Source organism: Vollenhovia emeryi, unplaced genomic scaffold (genome assembly GCF_000949405.1).
Source record: "Vollenhovia emeryi isolate VEMERY1.0 unplaced genomic scaffold, V.emery_V1.0 DF939331.1, whole genome shotgun sequence".
NCBI classification, from domain to species: Eukaryota; Metazoa; Arthropoda; class Insecta; order Hymenoptera; family Formicidae; genus Vollenhovia; species Vollenhovia emeryi.
In genome coordinates this window covers 106,601-128,172 of record NW_011967035.1, presented here as the reverse complement: position 1 = coordinate 128,172, position 21,572 = coordinate 106,601, and the positions used below count along the sequence as shown (strand labels likewise).

Sequence of the window (21,572 nt, the reverse complement as noted above, 5' to 3'; positions counted from 1 at the left end):
ACAAGACCGTTTCGACGGAATTTTTGAAAGGGCTCTATCAGAATAATCTTGCGATTGGCGATCCGCTGATTCTGCTTCCGCGTATTCCGCTCCATGGGACTCCACCCTTACGCAAGTTACGCTCCATGTGAATCCAGCCTCATTCAGACTAGACGCGATGAACGACGAGAGACGCACGATTATCCAATCAGCGTACAGGTTTTATGGGAAAGCGTACAGTTTTTCTATAAAGACTGCACGCCCATTGGATATTGCGCGTCGCTCATCGCTCATCGCGTTCAGTCTGAATGAGCCATAAGGGTGCCGTGTAAACATAGTCAGAGACATAGTCATTTTGTTCCTCGAGAATTGATCGTGCATTTATCAGTATTTCTGTACTTTAATTTGATTAATTGTAAAGAATTTTTGATGAAAATAAAAACTGTACTTGGAAAGCACTTTAGTATATTGTCGATAAAACTGAAAATTTCAAGTATGAAAGTGTAGTTGGAGTTATCGACGATTGATATAAATCAACAGTCGGTAAAAACTATTAAAGTGCAATTTGTATTGTCGAATTATGCATATGCATATTTAACATTCGCAGTGAATCATAAATATTATAATTAATAGTCAAACTCTATGATATACACAACACTTTTGTATTTAACTACATGTCAGACATGCATCAGTTTATTACTAACTTACTTCTAAATCATTTCTAAATCTACATAGAGGAAGTAATAAATTGATTAATTACGTTCCAGTAAATTTTACGGAAAAGATTGAAGATATTGCAGAAATACCGCATGCAACAAATGAAATGTGTGTGAAATGTATGTGAAATAGACACAGAGAAGTTAGATATTTGAAAAAAGTGGCATGAAAAGTTACACACGCGAGTGTAATAAAAGAATTTTTCAATTGTTTAAGAATCGATTGTCGATAAGTGTATTTCAATCAACATCGAATAATGAAAAGTGTGAAGATACATGTATTTTCACGCCAAACTTTATATGAGTTCATTGAAGCTATTTGGGAGTTGGGACATCGAATACACATTGAGTAATTAACATATGCACAGATAAAAATTAATTTCTTAATGATTGTGTAGCAATAGTGAAAGTTACTTAAAAGCAAGCATTCCGAGAATGTTACAGAATGAGACAGCGTTAAATCAGTGGCACTCAAATGCCACGAAAGGTCACACGATACAAGTTAGAGAACTCTTCCGCAGGTTACTTATCAAAGATTACGGGCTTTCAAATAGCGAAATCTTTAGGAAACACGACGTAAGTGATTTGTTCGAGCAATAAGAACAAATAAAAGTATTGGTAAATCAAAGAGATATTTTTTAATTAAATATAAAAGGAAAGAGTTATGGAGCAATTAAGTCATTTTGCACTGCTACATTTGCTATTGTTATTGATCTTTTCTATGTTAAAATGTAAAACATATTAAGAAACTGATAGAAAATATAGTGGACATGTTAATTTGTTTAATAACAAAATTTAAAATTATTCCGTGAAATTCTTTTTAGTATAATTCTCAGTAATATTCTTTGAATAAAATCATGTACTGATCTAACAAAAATTATTTTGTAAATATTATATAATAATTTTTAAAGAGAGAAGCAGTATACAGTCTAACCGAATTTGAAATATTTTTTCTTAAAATTTAAACGAACTACTTTCCAATAAACTAACTAACTTCCCCGGTGGAAATATTTTATTGAAAGTATAATAAAATATTGTTGAAATGTATTTTAAAATCTCTCTCAATTAACCTCATTGTATTTCATCAATATTTCAGAAAAAATTCAGTAAAAAATTATTTTTCAACAGTACACTCTAACTTTCCTTATATTTCATAGATTACGTCACATTTCAGGAAACTTGATAGTGATTTATTTTGAGATACATAATTTTTCCACAATTTTTTAACTTCACTTTTCATCGATCTCATAGTACTATTAACAAAATATTTCTATCAGGGTTTCCACAACGCAAAATAACGTAAAAGAGACACTCTAATAACATATAAGTGAACGAAAAATGTCGCTTATTGCTTACAATATCTCTTTTTCACGACGATACTAGAAATTCACATCCACGTTTGCGTACCAAGTAACATTCTACGGTCCACCAGTAATACTATTACAAATACTGCTAACATATCAGAGGATAATTCTTCCAGGAGTTCCAGGATGTCGCCGTTTATTCGCACGTTCTTCTCAACGTGCGTTTAATCGTACGATGAATTCATAATAGCACTGTGCCGAGGAGAAAAAAAACAAGAAAACGGAAAACGGGACCGTGAAATCCAGCTTGAACGCAAACAGGGTGAGTCTCAGAGTCGCCGAAGACGTCGCGTTATTCCCGAGCTACGCCACGCGCCAAACGTGTTCAGGCGTGGTGTTTTTCTCTTTCTAACAGCGCGAATCCCCGGCGCTTACCTTTCTTGATGAGCAAGCTAGTGACCCTCCGTAGCGCCTCGCGAGTGCTGGAGGCGGAGCTGTGCTTACTTTGGCCGAAGTATTTGTTGGGTGTGATGTTCGTAGGTAGGGTCAGCGGCTTTCTCTGGTCCCCGGTGCTCGGCAGCCGTGCGTCGTAGGCGTTGTTCAGCCGCTCGAGGTGCTCGATGGACGCCGGTCGCGGCTGGTTCGCCTTCCTGGTGGGATACCATCCGCGATTCGGCCCTCCCGCCAGCCGGAGTAGCTCGGTGCCGATTATAGCCTGCTCCAGACCGGGATTGTTCCGTCGATAGCTGAAAGCGACGCGAGATTAGCAAAGCATGGATAGATTCCTACACGAACGAGAATTTTCTCTTCAAATTTATCCTGAAAATCATGTAATTGTGTAATCGTGGGACAACACGCTGTTCGAAGAATTTTATGACAGTTTTTCGAAATGTTACCATACGTTTTACTAGTAAATTTTCAAAAAAGCTCTCAAAAAGTTCTTCAAACCGCCATGTTGTCCCACAGTTACATAATTTTCAAACAACACGTATGTATAAAAGACATCTTTAAAACGTTTTTAAGTCGTTTAGATATGTATGTCTTAAAGATGTCTTTTAGACATGCGTGTATGGGAATCGAAATGTATAGAGGAAAGAATTAATAGGCGTCGTCTGTTGGTATGAATTTATTGTCCTCGGAGTAAAATCTGTTTAGTAGAAAATTGATTGTTAAATCGTTTAATCGTCGCGAAAAAAAAAGATTTGCGATCAAATTTGTACGTTGAAAACCTACTATCTCATATTAGAATCCTATCTCATAATAGAGGATTTTCCTCTGTCTCTAAAGCTTTGTGTCCACGATCCAAGAACTGTGTCCAAGTTCTAGTTCCGAGAAATGCGTAGCCAATCACCTTGCAGCTTTTATGGAATAGCTGCAGGTTGATTGGCTACACATTTCTCGAAACTAGAACTTGAACCAAGTTCTTGGATCGTGGACACAAGGCTTAACAGCAATGTATATCTAAGGTAATTATTTAGATTAGGACACCCATCTCCAATAACCTTGGGCTTGACATATATTATAGAGGTCACCCACCTGAGTGACCTGCAAAAGATTTTAGCCTGCGGACGTTGTGTGTTAAAAAGTTATTAAAAAAAAATGTCGACCAATTATATGTAATTTTCAGACACAAATATTAAAAATTTTGAAAAATGTTTTAAACAAAAGTTGTAGATCTTTTTGAAATATACATTTTATGTTCTATTCATTTTTACTGTGCGAGTAATAGTTTTCGAAAACAAATGATGGACTCTAAATCTTATATCTCTCCTCCCATCTCCATCTGTCGTACGTCATGGAAGTACATGCATGGAGACAGTGTGTTCCGCCCCCCCTACGGAGGGGGCTCCACCTCGTTAAAATATAACCCTACCCAAACTATGTCCGAGGTGTGGAGTGGATCTCGCTTCACGTGGAAAGTCGCAAACCCATGTGGAATACAGTACAACGGAAGTACATGCGTGGAGACAGTATGTTCCGCCCCCCTGCGGGGAGGCTCCACTTTGTTAAGATATAACCTAACCCAAACTATGTCTGAGGTGTGGAGTGGATCTCGCTTCATGTGAAAAGTCGCAAATCCATATGGAATCGTCTATGTACTACAAAGCACATGCTTAGATATAGGATTTAGAGTCCATCATTTTTATCGAAAACTGTTACTCGTATAGTAAAAATGAATAGGACATAAAATGTATATTTTAAAGAGATCTACAACTTTTGTTTAAAACATTTTTCAAAATTTTTAATATTTGTGTCTAAAATTACATATAATTGGTCGACATTGTTTTTTTAATAACTTTTTAACACACAACGTCCGCAGGTTAAAATCTTTTGCAGGTCACTCAGGAGGGTGACCTCTATAATATATGTCAAGCCCAAGGTTATCGGAGGTGGGTGTCCTAATCTAAATAATTACCTTGACGTCTACTGTTCTTGATTTTTACGACAAAATGTTCAGGTCTTTTTGTAATTTGTCACTGAAGATGACCCTATATCAGGTCGAAAGTTTGTTGCATCATTGTTCAACTTATAATATACATACATACATATATTCAGCATGTACATTCGGCTTGTATATTCTATTATATTCCTTCATTTTTAAATTTACCGAGCAACCATAATTTGTTCTCACATCGAAGTATTTTGGTCTTGTTCTCCAATCGCTTCTTACGCGATCGAAGAATTCTACAGGAATTCCAAAGATCGGCCAATCATAACAATTGTTCCGACTATTCGGGGACTTTCGATCGCAAAAATATCTTCCCCGATAGCTTTCGGACGAAAACGAAGGGGATGGCGGCGATGCTCACCCGGTAGCTGTGGTGGGTGCGTACCAGCCGGGTTGTCGCCTCGACTGCGTGGGGTTACCGGCGTGCTGCGGCGTTCTGGGGATGTCGCTACCTCTGGCGAACACCGGGGTCTCCGGCAGGGAACACGACGTCTGCATACCGGAACCGGTGCCGGTAACGACGCTGCCGCCGGTACCACCGCCGCCGCTGCTACCCCCGGAGGAGCACGCCTCCGCCGATGGCGAGTGCCTTTTCGTGAATGGTCGCCGGCGGGACGGTCCTGGCAAATCGGTGGGCAGAGTTCTCCGCTCCACGGGCACCTGGGACAAAAGGAAATTTAATTTAATGAGAACGTGCGCTTCAGGGGAGAACAAAATATACCGGGGAACACAATAACATACTAATCTTATTGTTAAATTAATCTCGACGTCAGAATGATAAAATAAAGAGATACCATCGAGATTACCGGAGCCGAGTGTATTCGAGGATGGGAAATTCCGCGGACGGTTGTCTAGAAAAACAGACAATTTAAAAAAAAAATGAGACGCTACATTCCGGCGAGGTGGACGCTGTTATTTTTATCTCGCGGAATAAAAATAACGCTTGCTTAAATTTTGGAAAAAGTTTCTTTTAATTCGTCGGACATTTTTATTTCTAAATAAATTTCTAGTGTTCTTAGAGACAAGTTAAAAGTGAGTTTAATTATTACTAAAATATTTTCGTTCTTTTTTTTAATTATACGATGGTGGAAAAGAAAACGGGAGGTGCCAATTTAAAAAAATATCAGATTCGAAACAATATTGAAAAATGGTAAAGGACTTTACCTTCGTAGAATAGTCGTTTCACGTTACATGAAATTATCACCTTTTCATTTCCAAATAATATAATAGCACAGCAATGCGCGACGGAGGATTTTTTTAAAACAAAAACGAAGCTTATAAAAAAATCTCAAACAAAACCTGTACCATACTTAATTATTCGCGAGATAAACAAAATAAAGAATGATAAAAAGAAAATTATCGAACAATTGTAAGAGGCAATTCTGATGAAAGTCCTAACAGAAAATTCTCCGAGAATTCTTTGCTTTTTAATGGATAACAGTTTTCTGAAAATTTCGAGTTTTCTCATAGACAGAGAACGTTTCGAACGATACTTTTGATCGGAGATTATTAAGGGGATCCTTCAGCCATCTTTTTTACCGACACAGTCAAATATATAGTTTTTTCGCTTGTAATTCTCTTCATTGGCTTTCATGCACAAAATAATACCAGGATAAGTTGCGTACCACATAGTAGGGCATTTTCATACTTAAAACACTCAACTCAGAAGTCAAATAACAAAGAAACTGGTATTTGACACTAGTATTTGACTGTATTGGTAAAGTACTTTACCGAAAACACGGAGATAATTTAGTAGATGCACGGACAATTGATCGTCGTTGGTTACCGAATTCGAATTACCGGTAGATATTTTCTACGAGATGCCGCAATAATTTCCGACCGAAATTATATGAACGCAATGGCACTCGCATAAATGATGATTTTCCAACAGAGCCGCGCGCTACTGATAACGCAGTTTCGAAAAAAAAAGAAAACATAGAGGAGAAAAAGGATTACGAGGGTTGGTCCTTCATCAAGGACGTAAGAATCCGCGGCCGGCTGCGACCGGCAAGACAGATAATTATTGCGCCGTAAATCATTGTTATCGCGCCATTCGAGCACCGCCGGGCGCGGCGATGCTAGAAATTCAGTGGGCGAAAGTTCTCCGCTTCGTCTTGCCTCAACTTTTATTGCAAGACCGCCCGTGGCAATAATTAACAACTAAATGCGCCGCGTTTTCGTCATGAAAAATCTCTGCCCCTTCACGAAGAACGGCAGGCCCATTCAATGACGCGATAATGTATCGTATTTTTATTATAACATGGGCCAGTGTTCTTTGGCGATCACGTTTTCGACAGAGAGAAATTCGATTTGAAGTAAAAAACATTGGGAAAATTTTATTAAGATCCGAAAATTTATGAAAATTTGACTAAACGTTTACGAAAGTGGAGAGTCTTCTGATTCGCTGATGGCTCATTCACCACCAGATTCAGAGTGTTTATGGAGAACATTTGTACATACACGAGCTACAATTGAGTGACTCGGCGATCGTTGATTATAACTGTGACGATTAGACAATTAAGACAGCGAAGATAAAAAGGAGGTGTATCACAACTGGACGGATCAGCCGTGTATCTGATTATATTCAGATCTCCCGGGACTCCTCCTTCCCGTAGTCATATTAAAATTGCCGCGGCCGAGCGCCCGACTTCATCCGGCGCGGTGAAAGCTAGCGGAAGAGACGGCCGGAGAAAAAGGTGGCCAATATCCCTAATGAAAACTTTACGCAGTTCAGCCAAACTTCTTCGTTTCCCTCTTTCCCACTTGCCCTTGTACTCTTTATATAGTTCCTCTATCCTCCCCCTCGTTTTCTTCGTATAATCCAGGAGAATTTCTCTCTTCGTTCGTAGAGTAATATGGTAGTGCCGTTAAAGCAACCTAGACGCGCGAGATTTTCGAATGGAGATACCAAGCCGACCGACGGCGTATAAACTGCGTATTCGGTCTCTTAGGATTTGCCGCCAATGCTTGTTGTACACTAGGCATCACTGATGCCTTCCCACATGAATTTACCCAGACAATATGCAAGTCTAAACGACGTCTTAAAAACGTCTTACTAGAGACGTCTTTAAAATTTCACGAAAAGACGTCCGTAAGACGGAAAAAATGTCTTTAAGACATTGTTAAAAAACGTTCTTATGACGTCTTATAAAGATGCCTTTAAGTCTTAAACATAAAATATATATATTCTTTTATAGTAAGTCAAATTTAATTTTCCCACTCCACTGTTGACCACATTTTCGGAAGGAGCAATTCTTATTACTTTTCGATACCAATGCGGTCTACAAATTTTCATAAAGACCTGAGTTACAAGGATTTAAAACAGAAAAACGCACAGGAGTTTCCTAGGATTTAATGGGTTAAGAAGAATTTCATCGTTTCATTTCGTTATCGCGCGCGTATAAAGAAAACTGAAGAATTCTACGATCAACTCGACTGTATTTTTCTCAATAAGAACATTTTCGATGCTGCAGATTTCAAAATACATCAAAGATAGAGAGAGAGAGAGAGAGAGAGAGAGAGAGAGGGAAATATACGAGAAATAGTACAGCGAAAAATATTGCAAGAAAAGATATAATTTGAAAAAATACTGTGCGGCGAAAATTTAGAGAATTTTTTGTCATAACGTCTTTCTTCTTGCTTCCCAAGTTTTCGATAACATCGGAACTTTGAAATTAGAATCGGGATCATCTTGCCTGCTCATAGAGGAGAGTAACTTGTTCACACGAAAATTTCTTAGCACACTCGCCATGCGTCCGTTCAATTAAAATTTCGGCGTCCGTCGAGTACAAACTTATTCATTTCATTAACATAGGATCGCGTCGAAAGTCCGGCTTCCCCTGGCGCGAGTTTGCGCCCATTTTTATTCGGCTCGAATCGAGCTCTACAAGCGAAAGGAAATCGGTTTGCGACTAGTTCGTACAAGTGAACGAAATCGAATCATTTATTCGCCAGCCGCACCGTCGCGTGTTTCTTTCCTTTTCCAATTAAGCAGTTTTAAGACCTCTCCTCGTTCTCGTTTCATTATTCGGCGCAACGGGGATTGCGAAGCCGCGTTCCCGACAGAAATCCAAATGTTAAGATGAATAAATCGGTTAAATATACAGAGTGTTTCATTTTAATCGCCCTAGGCAAATATCTTGAAAGATATGAAAGATACGGGAAAACGTTTCAGATAATAGATAGAAATCACTTGAGGTTGCTAGTAATAAATAATAATAAGTAAACTTTAATCAACTTTAACTGGCCAGTGTTTAATAAGAAGCAAAATATAATGCGACGTCTTGACCAAGGGGTTTAGGTCTTTATCAAACCATTTCTGAAAGTAATATCCAATAATCGGGATTACAAACTAATCAACTATACGGAACAAATTACAAAATAATCTCAGTGTGCATAAATCATAAAAATTATAAAGGAAATGAGATTAAAATTAATAAATAAATTAAAGATATGGTATGTCATAGCGGATAAAATAATTTAAAAAATTGAAATTAAATGAAAGGCCAGTCAATTATTACCTTAATAAATAATCCAGCCAATGCGATAAGCAGTCGTTTGATAGAAGTCAGGAAGAAAATGAGTCATGATTACAAAATAACAGGTACAGAGTTAAAATATGTACGCAGTCTACAAAGGCCGGAGAATGACTGTCGAGAGTGTTACAAAATAAAAACGTTTAGGTTAAAACAACGAGAAAGGAGAGGGAAATAAATAACTGACAGTCACATCAAAGAATTAACAACAGAATCGCATATAAAGGATTCAGGTTTTCGGTATCTTTTTTCGAATTGATAGTGTTAGAATCCACTTTATGATATGCAGCATTTCGGCAATTTCTTTTTCGTGTGCTTTTCACAATGTAAAATATCTGGCGAAGACCAATTGAAATCATGTCCGAACGATATGCGATGTTTGCGATGTTTACGGTGTTGTATTAATATAAATTTAAATGTTATAATAATAAATGTTCTAATAAATATACTTGAAAAAAAACACATTTCGATTTTATTTTGTTTTCACGGCATTATATTTTTCTATTTTTCAAATAAATATTCTACTGGCTTTCCTACCATTTACAAAATGACTGTGCGTAAAAAAAAAACACCACGAGGTGGTGTTAGTTTTTCTCATATTAATATCCTTTTTTACCAATTGCAAAATATAATATCAACAAGTATTGTACGAACGCATAAAATGTACTTATTGTCCTACTCGACAAATTGTAAATTAATCTAGGAGTTTAATAAAAAAAGAGAGAGATATATGTTTTGTGCTTACGTTTTGTGCATCGATATAAATTTAAATATAATATAAATATATACATTAATCATCTCTCTCTCTCTCTCTCTCTCTCCCTTTTTATAAAAATTTTCCGCACTGTAACTTGTCTTTCATCCCTCCTCATTCTTTTGCCGAAGAATAGCCGAAGTTACTTGTCGTCCATTTACTCGAGGTAACTTGTCGAGTGAAGTTTCGCTGATGTAAAGAACGTACACGAGCACGCGTCGCGTGCGAAAGGATTGATAGAATAGTAGTCTCGCATGAAATTATCTTTATATATAAAATTGTAACATAGACATAATATGTATGTAGAAATTAAATTCATATAAAACAGTTGCAACGCTCGATTTTAACAGTTTCTTCGATCAACACACGGCGAGACCAAATGTGTACGATTAAAATCTAGCAGTAAGAGAAGCACCAAATTATTTTCGCGTTATTTAGAGGTTCGGATTCAAAGGATTATGGAGAATCGGGCTTTAACGGTATAAGCAAACAGCGAAATCGTGTTGCGTCTTATAGAAGAGGCGATCAGCCCGGAGATTCTCGTCCTCGTTCTCGAAATACGTCTCTCGATTCTCATAACGCGATTGAAGGGTATACTCGATCGCAGGGATAATACGAGACGAGTGGGGTAAAACGAGAGGAGAGGGAATCAGTTCGTTCCCTCCTCTCTTCTTTTCATCTTTCGAACTGGGATCCTTTTCAAGCTTGCATAAAATATTCGCTTTCTTCCAATACACGGCGGGATATAACGCAGAAATAATTTGACTCTGCCGGTGAATCTATGCATAATCGATCCGACGGAGGTCTGGCCTGATAGTCTATCTTCTTAGAAAAGTACTGGGACACACGCCTGTGCGTGAGAAAATCCGTAATATATTTCTCGCAACTTTTTAATTTTCCACATCGAGTGTATATCTATATGGGTTTACAGGGACCGTGCGCTAGCGAAGGCTTGGAAGGTTTCGCGAATGGATTTTACTTTAATAGAATTTTAAGTCGATACTTAGTTTTCGAAGTTGAATATCTCGGCAATTAAGCCGCGAATTAAAATTCTGCTCGAGCAGTTTACCCAAGATTAATTGGGAAATGAGGATCAGCTGTTGATCATTATTCTCCTTTAATGACTCGGACTTATCAAACGGAAAAATTTATACGGTTAAAAAAGACTTAACGTTCGCTTATGGAAGGAGCGGGACTTTACGCGGTAATACAAGAAAAAATGTAGTTTGCAATATTGGAGCTCGCGCAGAGATTGAATCTCATTTCGCGCTGCGACAGGATTACAAGAATACAACGACGTGATCTTTCCGATCGTTCCTCTGCAAAAGAGTCCTCCGCATTGAGACCCTCTACTCGAAAGCTGTATCAGAGATCGGTCAGATTCCGCACTCTTCGAGCTTTTATTCTGAGCTGCGTTCGAGCACTGGTTTTAAGAGCGGATCAGTGAAAAAAAATTGCCAATATTTGCGACCATATTACGACCGAATTTCGTACCACCGCGGCTCGCCCTCGGTTCTTTTCCCCCTGCGTTTTTTTTTACAACAAACGTCCAATTCCAATCGACCCCTCCACCAGGGGTGCACAATACTAACAGTCCCTTAGATTTCCCTGGCGGGGAAAAAAAGGGGGAGAGGGCGCCGCCTAAGAGCCTGTAATATTACTTGATATTCCTTTTCAATTAAGATCGTTTCGATAAAGTTTAATTTTTGCCATATAAAGTACGAATTTGTTGTAGAGATATGTCGGTGCCTTTTCTGGTTTTATTGGGGTATCGGTGGCCGGGAATATCAAGGAAAATCAACCTAGAGTTTGGAAACTTCGCTATCCACCACCGAATCGCGTTTCTAGCTCGACGCCACTCGTGGATTATTGCACCGGAAAAAAACGTCCGTTCCAGCAATGAACGTCCGTCATTTCGATGATTGAGCACACGGCGATACCGCAGGAGGACCTTTCGCGATGACGTATCGGCTCGTTCGGGGAATCAAATGGAATTTCACTGGAGCTTCAGCGGCTTCGTATTTTCACACACGAATCCCGAATGCGCGCGCGCGGGATTTAATCGATTACAAGAATGTTTAATTCTTTCAACTTTTAAATCCATTTCGGACGGTAGCCATTTCGATTGATAAACTGAGAATTTTCTGTAGAAAGAGACATTTTTTATTTTGCGATTCTCTCCATATAAAATTATTACACAATAACAAAAACAAATTTTTGCGCAACGCAAAGATCTCACAGCTGTTATTTTTACGTGGATTATATCGCTTTTTTATCTTCAGTTTTACCATCGTACGTGCAAAAAATATTTCTCTTCTTTCTCTCTTTTGTCCTCTCTCTCTCTCTCTCTCTCTCTCTCTCTCTCTCTCTCTCTCTCTCTCTCTCTCTCCTCTGTGTTTCTTTTTTTATAACATATCGAAATCTTTCGCTTTCACGGTAACGTGATCTCTATGGATAAACGTAAAATAAAAGAGACAAACGGATGGTATTCAAAATGTTGCTGCAATGTTCGCGACGAAAAATTGCAGGACGATGATCGATCGTGGAGGCAAAAGAATTTTAAATGTCGGGAAAGGAATAAATCTGTTTGACATGTATTTGACGTTGAAGGGCGGGGGAGCAAGTTAGAAGATATGTTGTCGCGAGGTACACAGAAAAGAATATGTTTAGTTTCAATGTGAAAATCTTGAAGTGAGATTATGTTGCGTCAAAGGAAGAAAAACTTACTTGATTGAAGCAATTTTATATAATTCAATCGAGAAAAATATATGCTTTTAAAAAATATTATTTAAGAATAATTTTCTTTGAATGGAAAAGGAACCAATATACCGGATAGAAAATAATATATGTATTCTTGAAGTGACAATTATGGTATTTAAATAGTTGGAATGCAAGATTATTTAATACTTGAAGATTATAGATTGTTGCGTATATACGAAACAATAAACGCGTTAATTTGAGTATACAAGGTGTCCCAGGAAAAAGGGTCCAATATTCTAGGACGTGTAGTATCCGTCATTTTAAGCAAAAATGTTCATATTAATATATGTCCCATTCCCCACTGTGTCCGAGATACAGCTACCTGAATATCTCGTGTATTTACTTCTTTTCTGTACACTTCACCCTTCGTCCAACCTCATAAACGTTTGCGGGGATTTACTCTTACACGTCCGTCGACTGTTGTGCCGATAACATTGTAGAAATGTTCAAAGTGCCTCGTATATTCACAAATGTCGAACGAGCATGTTCACACGAGAGTTGCAAAATGCATTGTTGTTAACGGTGGAATTTTTGGAAAATTTATTATGATCTGTAAAAATGTATCGCTCGAACGATAAATATTAGAAATAGTACGTAGCATTTCTCTCTTGTCAGTAATTTTGCGACTGTACATTCAAATGGCTCGATCTCGGAAACACTGGAGAACGGGACATACCTGTATATTCATATGAACGTTTTTGCTTAAAATAATCGATACCATCACTTCCCAAAATATTGACCTTTTCTCCTGGAACAGCCTGTATAAGAGTTGATCTGACACTTATTTTTTCTGTGTACTACAGGTAATGTCTGTCTTGGATTTGAAAAACAATTATTTTTTGTTATCCTATGCAGACAGATATCAGATATTGTAACTAATGTCATACCAGTCTCACATTGAAGCCATATACCATTCAGATCCGGGCAGGGGTATAGTTGATGAAATCACGAGGCAGAACTATCTTTATATTCCATTTCTCCAATTGTAATAGATCAACATGTTTGAATCATCCTTTTCTCATTCTTTTCCTCGTACAATATATACGATCAACGGTTTATTTTAAATAAGCTCTTTTCGGATTTCAATTGTACTTAAAAAATCAACTTTTTACAACTTTAATTCTTCTTGCCACCTTCTCCGTTAATTTTGGATACTGTGTATCAAAGTGCACACACGATTCATGAATACGGCGACGGATTGGCGACAGAGGCACTCGTCGCGCTCGCACGTACCCCCCTCGAATGACGCAGTCGCGCGCGTGCGTGCACGCGCGGTTGCCCTCGCTCGGGCTCGCCGTTACTTTTCATTATGCACAATGCGGATAGACGCGGACATTTTATTTATCGTAGGAATACGGGTCCACCATTCACCGGCGTCCCTTTCTGGCTCCGTCTCCCCCTCCCCTCCTCCGGAAAGGGCCATCCCTCTTTTATCCACTCGCAGCCACGCGACGGGTCCACGGGAAGGCCAAGACAATGGCCGCACGCGACACGCAACGGCGGAAAGGACAGCTCGACTCTCCGCGTTTCATTCCCCGCTTTTTCTAAGGGGGGGCCCTGTCGCAGGGGAGAGGACCCGACGCATTCGAAGAGATCAGGTCGCGAACCAGGGGAAGCCGCATTGTCTCGCGATGCACACACTGATGACTGTGTAATCAAGGCATCGGTGTATCCGATGACTTATACGGCATCGTCGATCGTTGTAATCCGATTTGTAATCGTGGATTAACGCGATAATCGGTCACTTTCAATTACACTCGCGAAAAGATTTCCGGATCCAATGCTACTACACTTTGGTCCATCATAAAACAAGATCGATATAGCGACAATCATATTTACTGTAGAGAACGGAAGATTTTAATCTGAAAATGCTTAAATCTAGAATAAAATGGTGTCGGTGCGTGCGTTATATTGTAACACATCGAGAGAAGATTTATTTTAATTATGGACAAGGACATAGCTTTAGTTACTTTATATTGCGTTTCATGGATATTGCTCTCCAATCGACGATTGTATTGTATACCGACACTATTTTATCTAATGTCTAATTAGTTTTTTTTACATTTTTCTTTTCTATACTGATGAAAACTTTGTAACAGTCACAAGTTCGTTTCTTTAAATGATTTCTCAAATACAATTTTTCATTTTATCACCTTATATAGGCTGGTCATTATTGGCTCTTTTGTTTATTTGATTACACTTGTTAGTGTACATTTTTTTATAAAATTTCAAAATCCTAAGGTTCTTCGAAATGCCACGTTGTCCCACAATTACATGATTTTCAGTAATTTGATTTTTGAAATTTTAAAAGAAAATTCTCTCCGTAATATATAATCTTCAATTTATATAGGGTGAGTTTTATTTCGTAAACAAGTTTTTTACCATGACTAGAAACGATAAAAGGCGCGCTTCGCGCGCGCAGTTTGTGGTCAAGCATTGTATATTTTTAAGAATTTGTATACACGCGAAGAAATAATTGTATGCGCAACGTCAATTTAAAATAAAAAGTAATTTGTCACTCACTGATACGGTTCGCAACAGCAAAGTTGTACATCGCTAACTATACATGTTAAACTGTAACAATACAAAAATGTATACGATTATTATAGACTAATTATGTAAAATCCAGACTATTGTATTAAATATACTTTATATTTAATATTTTTGAAAATGGGTATTTATTAAAATAATTATATAGAATACTGAAAGTCTTCCGTTCAAATATGAACTCACAAAATTTTATACGTATGGTTTTGTCTCTAACACTTATTCGAATCCACGTTCGAATCATTTGAATAAATAAAATAAAAGCACAGAACAGATTTTGCACAATTAGCAGATAACAAAAATGTAAGACACTTACCTTACGATTTCTCTGCCGTTGTCCGATGCCGCCTAGGCCTGCTCCTCCTCTCAGATTTTCTTGTTGCACTTACACTCACTCGCGAAAATCGATCGCGCGAAATTTCGGACACTCCCGTACGCAATGTAAAATACCGTGAAATGCAGTAAGCTACGTTCTTTACTTCCTGCCCGTTCGAGTTGCGAAGAACGACAGAGCGAATTACAGCGCGAACGCCGAAGTCGCACAAATATCTCTCTCTCTTCCCGAAAATGGAACAGATTACACGAAATCGATAGATAGTTAAAAGCGCGGTGCGTAAACGAGATGTAACCGCGACAACGTACCACGGTTTACTTTCATATTTTAGATGAGTTAGTCTCGTAAAATATCCATTGTACACGTTAATAAAGAGCCGTCGCCTCAACGCGCAATTAGTTTCTCATTACAAATTCTAGAAACTTAATAATTAATCTAGTAGTTACTTGTCACTGATAAAGGAGTCCAAATCAATAGCGTTTTATCCTTACATTCTTCACGATCGAGTCTTGGAAACGGACAACGCAAAAACAATACCACGCACGGAACGACTCGCGCCACTGCTTGCCGGCTTGACGTTCGGCGAGCGAGTGAGAGCGTGGCGACCTTCAGGTACAATGATGGTACGCAAAAACATTGTACGTCACCGCGCCGAGTGAAAAACAACAAAAAAACGTTGAGAATTCGTTGGCCCATGTACGTAATGGAAAATTCCGTACTTATCACTCGTTCGCCGAACGTCGAGCCGGCAGGCAGCAGCGAGAGTTGTTCCGTGCGTGATATTATTTTTACGTTACCGGTTTCCAAGACTCGATCGCGAAGAATGTAGGGATAAAACGCTATTGATTTGTACACCTTTATCAGTGACAAGTAACGTTACTCGATTAATTATTAAGATTCTAAAACTTGTAATGAGAAACGAATTGCATATTGAAGCGACGGCTCTTTATCAACATATAGATATTTCACGAGACCAACTCGTCTAAAACATGAATGTAAACCGTGGTACTTTGTCGCGGTTACATCTCGTTTACGCACCGCGCTTTTAACTATCTATCGATTCCGTGTAATCTGTTCCATTTTCGGGGAGAGAAATTTGTGCGACTTCGGCGTTCACGGCGTAATTCGCTCTGTCGTTCTTCGTAATTCGAACGGGCAGGAAGTAAAGAACGTCGCTTACTGCATTTCACGGTATTTTACATCGCGTACGGGAGTGTCCGAAATTTCGCGAATGAGTGCTGTGAGTGTAAGTGCAACAAGAAAATCTGAGAGGAGGAGCAGGCCTAAGCGGCATCGGGCAACGGCAGAGAAATCGTAAGGTAAGTGTCTTATATTTTTGTTATTTGCTACTTGTGCAAAATGAATCATCTGTTCTGTGCTTTTATTTTATTTATTCAAATGATTCCAACGAGCATTCGAATAAGTGTTAGAGACAAAACCATACGTATAAAATTTTGTGAGTTAATATTTAAAAGGAAGACTTTCAGTATTCTATATAATTGTTTTAATAAATACCCATTTTTTAAAATATAAAATATGAAGTATATTTAATACTATAGTTTCGATTTTGCATAATTAGTCTATAATAATCGTATACATTTTTGTATTGTTACAGTTTAACATATATAGTTAGCGATGTACAACTTTACTGTTGCGACTCGTATCAGCGAGTGACATTACTTTTTATTTTTATTTTAAATAAAACTCACCCTGTATATGTTACCCTTACTTCAGTTTTCAATATTATTCGGTAAGTCAATCTTATTTGATTCGAGGGAGGAGAATAGGAATTACTGATTTAATCTTAATCTTGTTTCATCTTTTACTTTTTCACACGAGAAGCTTAAATATGCCAAGAATACGTTCGTCTTGTTATCAGAAATCTTTTCTGAGAGGGTACATCAAGATGTTTTTCTATACTTCTGTACACGGAGAAAAATTTTCTCCTTAAATTTATCTTGAAGACCAAGTAATCGTGGGACATGGTGGCATTTCGAAGAACTTTATAAGAGTTCTTTGAAATTTTACTACACATTTTACTAGTAATTATATTTCGTATACATTTTAATAGTAAAATGTATGGTAAAATTTCAGAAAACTCTCATAAAGTTCTTCGAAATGCCACGTTGTCCCACGATTATGTGATTTTCGGGATAAATTTTAAGAGAAAATTCTATCCGTGTACTTATTCATGTATTATTTTATTTACACACACTTTCGCAGTATCGTATACTTTTTCCGAGTGAGAGAGTACACAAAAATATTGAACTAGAAAAATTCTTTCCCACCGCGAACAATGTCCGGGGAAGACACCACCGTTGCGAAAGTTAATGCGCTGTCCGCCGGAATGATAACGTCGGTGAACGAGCCAACAAAATGAGGGAAGATTAACGCGAAGGTTGCGGAAGGGGACACTTATTTCCCAGAAGCGTAGTACTCGTACGTTTCCCCGTTTCGCGATCCACGGTGAACTCGGGAGAGTCATCTCGTCCGTCCTTTATATTCTCCGTCATCCCGCCTTTGATCTAGTCTCCGGTGCAAAGTATCCCACTCCTTTGCGTCCATTTCCGGTGTCACGGGGAGACGGGTACCGTCCGAGCGATCCTCAAAGTAGATCGATTTGACGATTGGACCGGCGTGCACGATGGAGCGCCTCAAGGATATCGATGCCGACGCGAGCTCTCGTTATTGTTTCAAGGGGATACGCGAAATACCTGACCTGACTTTAGTCCGATAACGTTACACTTTAATTCTTCTCTTCTTATTCTGTCGAATCTTTTAAGGAAGATATTGCTTCCAGGAGAGATCGTTAATTCTATTCATTAAAGTTTTACAGAGAGATTCAATTTTCCCTTATTTTTATCAACTTTACGTATGATACAGAGATGGATCTTTTAAATGTGAAAATGTACGCTAATAAAGTGAAATTAACGCGAGAGAACAGCACAAACCCATACAGTACAGATGGTTGCAGTTACATTGCAGAAACGTTGCAATATTGCAGATTGCAGTGCAATCTTGCAGAGACATTGCAGGGATATAAAATTGCAAACTTTCGATAGCAATGTTGCAAAAATAATGAAAATGCTATATTTTCTATTTAAAAAATGTTTCTAATTACGAGAACTTTATAATGTTATTTTCGTTGATACCAATAATGCGCGAATTATTAAGTACTTGATCAGTGCGATGTTGCTCGCAATCTCCATCTATTGCGAAGCGACATAACCTCCTTAAGTTACTTCGCAAAAGCTTGCTATGCCTTGAAAAAGGCCCGGATGTAATTAGTAAATTCTCTGCTTATGTACAACAAATTATTCCAAAAATATTGCACCGCAACATTGCTATAACGTTGCACTGCAATCTCTCTGAGGGCGGACATTTCAACGTTGCTGCAATCCTCCAGAAACGTTGCAGCAATGTTGCGCAACGTTGCTGCAATATTACAATCTTACAATGTAACAGTTCTGCAATCTTCCTGCAATCTTGCTGTGCTGTGTTGGCTGTTTAGTGGAAAATTAATTGTTGGATCGTGTGGTCGTTGCGAAAAAAGATTTGTGATTAAATTCGGACGTTGAAAACCTACTATCTCATATTAGACTCCTATCTCATAATAGAGGACTTCCCTCTACGTATATTGTATTATTATTTAAGAAGGATCTCGGTTAATATTTGATAAGTATATTAAGTCCAGTGAAAAAAAAACTCGAAAGATAAAGAATGATTATTTCTTTACTTCTAGAGCCTTTTCCGTTTCATTCTGGTTACAATGGCGTCACATCGTACAATTTCGAGAAGACTGAGGTGAAATTCGTAAGAGAGGAATCAACTTCGAACAGATTAACTTTAATTACCGAAATTACTGTTTGAACAAACTCATGTCGAGCTTATTATAGAGACTGAAAAATGTAATACAATGTATACGGACACGTATTTATATATTTATAATAAGATAAATCAACGATGTATAATAAATTATATATTATATAATGGAATCGTGGATATTACCTGCATACACGATTATACGATGCAATTAAAATTAATCATCTCTCCCGCGCAAATTCTGCGATATTGTCAATTATCCTAGTTTAGCCAAAATGTCGAATTCAACATGTTATCGGCGCGCGAAATAAATCTGTACGGATACGCGGGTTTTCCGGCGCAATTCTCCCCGCGTCATCGACCCTCCATCGACGGCCGTGCAACCTATGCCAGGTGAACGTTGCACTTAATATGGAAATTCCTTCGGGACACAATGGAAACACATCGTACCATTTTATTACGGCAATATGAGAAATTGCAGCCAGCTGGCTTATTGCGAAAGGTGCTTCTCGTTCCCTCCGCATATTTACTTCATGTTTCTCTTATACGCATCTCTTCTTTCTTCCGCGAGCGCGTTAGACACCATCCGAGCATTCTGAGCTCTCGTGTGACAGCGAGTGTTTAATAAAATCATTTATCATTTAATGAAAAATTATTCTTTAAATTATTGTACGTTGTTAATTGTAAAAAGTGAATTGCATATTCTCAATAATATGCACAGAGTATCCAATGCATAATTTTACGTATGGAGCTGTACTTTTAAAACAATTTGACAGAGGATAGAAAATAATATATCGAGGTAATATTAATGGTCCCAGATAACCAGTATGAGCATAAGTTCCTTTCGTATTGTTAATAAAAATGTTAGCATCTTGCTATGCTTCCATGTTGTCTATTGTACTGTCTTAAACTGTTTTAAAGATGATTTTTGAGCGTTTTTATAAGTTTAATTGCAAATAGAAAGTTACGCGCTACAACACCGCACCTGATTGTTTATACGAATGTATACAGTTTATTATTTTATTTATATATCTTTCTTCCTCTCACAGGATTTTGGAACCGCACGAGATTTTAAAAAGTGCTATACGTTAAAAGTTGTATTAGCAAAATAGTATTAATGCATTCGAAAAGAGGAGAAAGTAAAATTGCGAATTCTATCACTTCAGAGACTCTACGTTAAGAAGAAATAAAAGAAATGCAAGTGTTCAGAAAAAGAAGCATTTACAACGATTTTGAACAATATTAGAAAGAGTCACAGACACTGGAAACATTTGGAAACGTTGTCAATTACAAGTTACAAGTATTATTAATAAATTTTGTTCAATAAGCTAAATACACGATAGATTCTTGCTTATCGGTTTATTTGGCAAGAAAATAAATCATACCTAAAAGTGCAGAGCCATATTAAAAAAAAAGACAGAATCGCAAGTGCAAAAGTAATTTATGATATTATTCAAGGGAAGGGCACAGCGATGGAATTTCAAATTTATTCTCGCCTGAGTGCGTAAGAGGATTATCCTTGAGCATCAACGAGCAAACTCAGCCATCGTTATTGTTTGATAAAGAACAGGTTTCCGAGTTTCTAAGTAATTTCAAAGTTCCGCCGCAAATTCTGATCCGTCACCAATTTGTAATGCTGACGAGACGTCGAATCGTTAAGAAGAGAGAAGGATAAAACGTTATTTCGCCTAGCCGTGAGTTTTTCCAATTCCGTAAATAATTATTTGTGAAGAATATTGGAGAGTAAGAAAAAGATCGAGTAAAAAAGGTACCTCTAAATATTCCAGTTTCAGTAAAAGCAATAAAAAGTAATGTATCTATTTGCGTACTGTATTTATTAAGATTATCTAAGAGTTTGTAGGTACGCAGAGAAAAGATAATAGCTTTCTTCCGTGAAAGCTGCAATTCCCCGTGGCACCATTTACTAATCTCTTTATTCTCCCCGTCTCGCGTCGCGAAGCGTTTTAGATGCATCTATTATAAAGCAAATCATTTAGCAAAAAATTATTTTCTAAATTATTACATGTTGTTAATTGTAAAAATTGAATTTTACCTATGGATGGAGCTGTACGTTTAAAACAATTGGACAGAGAATAGAAAATAATATATCGAGGAAATATTAAATGGTTTTAAATACTTCGCGTTCCTAAGTTATTTTTACTGTCCTTCTTTATCGGAATGTTCCTGTCCGTGCTTACTAAAAGCTCTATCGTGTAGACATCAGTCATCTTTTACAGATATCTAATCGCATCTTGCAGTCAATTCCCGTACATGACGCCATCAGTATGAAATCATGCCGTTTACAAGAAGAAAAATAGATGACGTTCAGTTTTGTTGTGTAATCGGAATCGCAAGAAATTGTGAAGTTCCAG

General features: G+C 37.8%; 1 protein-coding gene across 2 annotated transcripts in view; it reads right to left on the bottom strand.

Moving 5' to 3' along the window:
• Positions 1-98: 98 nt before the first annotated feature.
• LOC105558570 overlaps positions 99-21,572 on the bottom strand; it is a 44,684-nt gene continuing 23,210 nt past the window's right edge. For both annotated transcript variants that reach the window (XM_012006322.1, XM_012006323.1), the window contains 2 exons: positions 4,810-5,108; positions 99-2,745 (listed from right to left, as the gene is read on the bottom strand). In XM_012006322.1, coding sequence (XP_011861712.1) covers positions 2,385-2,745; positions 4,810-5,108 — 660 coding nt within the window. In that variant the 3' untranslated portion in view covers positions 99-2,384. The remainder of the gene's footprint in view (positions 2,746-4,809; positions 5,109-21,572) is intronic.